Source organism: Vollenhovia emeryi, unplaced genomic scaffold (genome assembly GCF_000949405.1).
Source record: "Vollenhovia emeryi isolate VEMERY1.0 unplaced genomic scaffold, V.emery_V1.0 DF945884.1, whole genome shotgun sequence".
Lineage (NCBI taxonomy): Eukaryota > Metazoa > Arthropoda > Insecta > Hymenoptera > Formicidae > Vollenhovia > Vollenhovia emeryi.
This window is the reverse complement of record NW_011960482.1, coordinates 1-2,050: the sequence shown is the minus strand read 5'-3', so window position 1 is coordinate 2,050 and position 2,050 is coordinate 1. Positions and strand designations below refer to the sequence as shown.

General features: G+C 40.3%; 1 protein-coding gene across 1 annotated transcript; it reads right to left on the bottom strand.

Moving 5' to 3' along the window:
• Positions 1–1,588: 1,588 nt before the first annotated feature.
• LOC105560554 (histone-lysine N-methyltransferase SETMAR-like) lies at positions 1,589–1,977 on the bottom strand (the record flags this gene model as incomplete). The annotated part of the gene is made up of 1 exon (XM_012009767.1): positions 1,589–1,977. A coding segment is annotated over one exon (389 nt), but the record flags the coding sequence as incomplete, so codon positions are not given.
• Between the last annotated feature and the right edge of the window lie 73 nt (positions 1,978–2,050).

Sequence of the window (2,050 nt, the reverse complement as noted above, 5' to 3'; positions counted from 1 at the left end):
CGGGGCCGCTATGCCGACGCATCTCGCCGCGCGCTTACATTCGTCAGTAGGTTGGGCTAATACGGCGATTTTTAAAATTTCGTATCTCGATAACTATTCGTCCAAGCGTAAAATAGTACAATACTTTTCTGTTTGTCTTAGTCCCCTCTACCTTCCCATGACCGGAAGTCAAAGTCTTGCGTAGCACCCTGTATATACCATTTTGCAAAATCCGTAATTATTATCGCGTAATTAAGAAAAACGTCTGAGCCAATAAGTGCACGGAGGAGTGGAAGGCCGGACTCGGCAGACATGCAAAATGGTGTATCTGTTGACATCTCTCAAGATCCGATAGCGAGAGGTGGAGTCACGCATCGATCGATGAGAGACGGCGGCGAGCGGGGAGCGGTGAGCGGGCGAACGGCGCGTAGCGAGCAAACGCGCGACATATGACACCGCGCCGAAAAAGTTTTTCTGGTGGTAGGAGAATAATACACCATTTTGCATGTCTGTCGAGTCCGGCCTTCAGCTCCTCCGTGCACTTATTGGCTCAGACGTTTTTCTTAATTACGCGATAATAATTACGGATTTTGTAAAATGGTATATAACTTTTCTTCTCAGTTTGACCCAATCTACTATAATCTTTGGAGTGGCCCAAATCGAATCCGACACCCTGTATAAATAATTTTAAAGTTACTTCAATATTGCGCTTCCCTATATTGCCAAGTGCTTACATAACGTATAGCACCTGTATAAAACTCGCATATCTCTATAGCTTCTCACACAATTATGACATGCGTTTATGCGATTAAATATGTGTGGAGGCGTTCCAAATTTGTCTCATTGCATGACATAATACAGTTTTTAGTATTATGTTTTTAATATTAAATATGTCTGTAAGTTACAAATAAAAAATGTAATGTCGTTACCCATTCGTTGCCAAAAAAATAATTGTAACGGTAACGACGTCACAAGTAACGCGTTACTTCTCAACCTTGGTTTTTACCTCCCACTAGCAACGCTACCGACTAGAACGTGCTGAATGCTTTTCTGGATTATTCTGATTCTGCCTCCTGTTTTTGCAGAAGAAATGTTCTTCAATTTTTCATATTATATCGACTTTGATCAATGTTGAAACATGTTTGCGTTAGAGAAATTTTTTGATGACGTCCATTACGTGTGCAATTCTACAAATATTACTATGAAAAAGGGAGTGAGAAAAGTCAAATGTAGCGATGGACGTATGTACCCAGCGAATATTATAGCAAAGAACGGTAAGTAAAATATTTTGTACCTTTCTTTACTGTTAAGTTTAATCACTCTTTGTCTCTTTCTAAGAGAAACGGTTAGAAAGAGACGAAGAATGAAATAAGCTAAAGTTAAAGTTAAGCGACGTTGATGCCACCGGGCCTTAGTATTGTAATCTATGGAAGTGCGTGTTGGAGTAAATTAAGTTCAGTATATACGAGGGCCATTTGAAAAGTTTCCGGCCTTTTTAAGAAAAACATATTTCAAAGCAAAACAAAATTTATTTCTCGACGTAATCTCCCTGCAACTCGATACATTTAGTTCAACGTTTCTCCCATCCTTTTAAACCGTCAGAAAAAAATTAATTGTCTAAACCTGAAAAATACTGGTTTACAGCGTTTTCCACCTCAGCATTTGACTTATATTTTTTTCCCCCGAGAAATTTTTTCAAATTAGGAAACAGGAAAAAGTCGCTGGGAGCTAGATCTGGCGAATAGGGTGGGTGCGGAAGCAATTCAAACTTCAATTCGTTCAATTTTGACATTGCGACCATGCACGTGTGAACCCGAGTGTTATCCTGGTGAAACAGGATTTTTTTCTTGACTAAATGCGGACGTTTTTCCTTAATTGTGGCCTTCAATTTATCCAGCAATGCAGCGTAGTACTGTCCGTTGATTGTTTCACCCTTTGCAAGGTAATCGATAAGAATTATTCCACGGCTATCCCAAAAAACTGTCGCCACCACTTTTCCTGCAGAGAGAACGACATTTGCCTTCTTCGGAGTTGGTTCCCCCACCTCAATCCAGGTTTGGTCTCAGGCGTA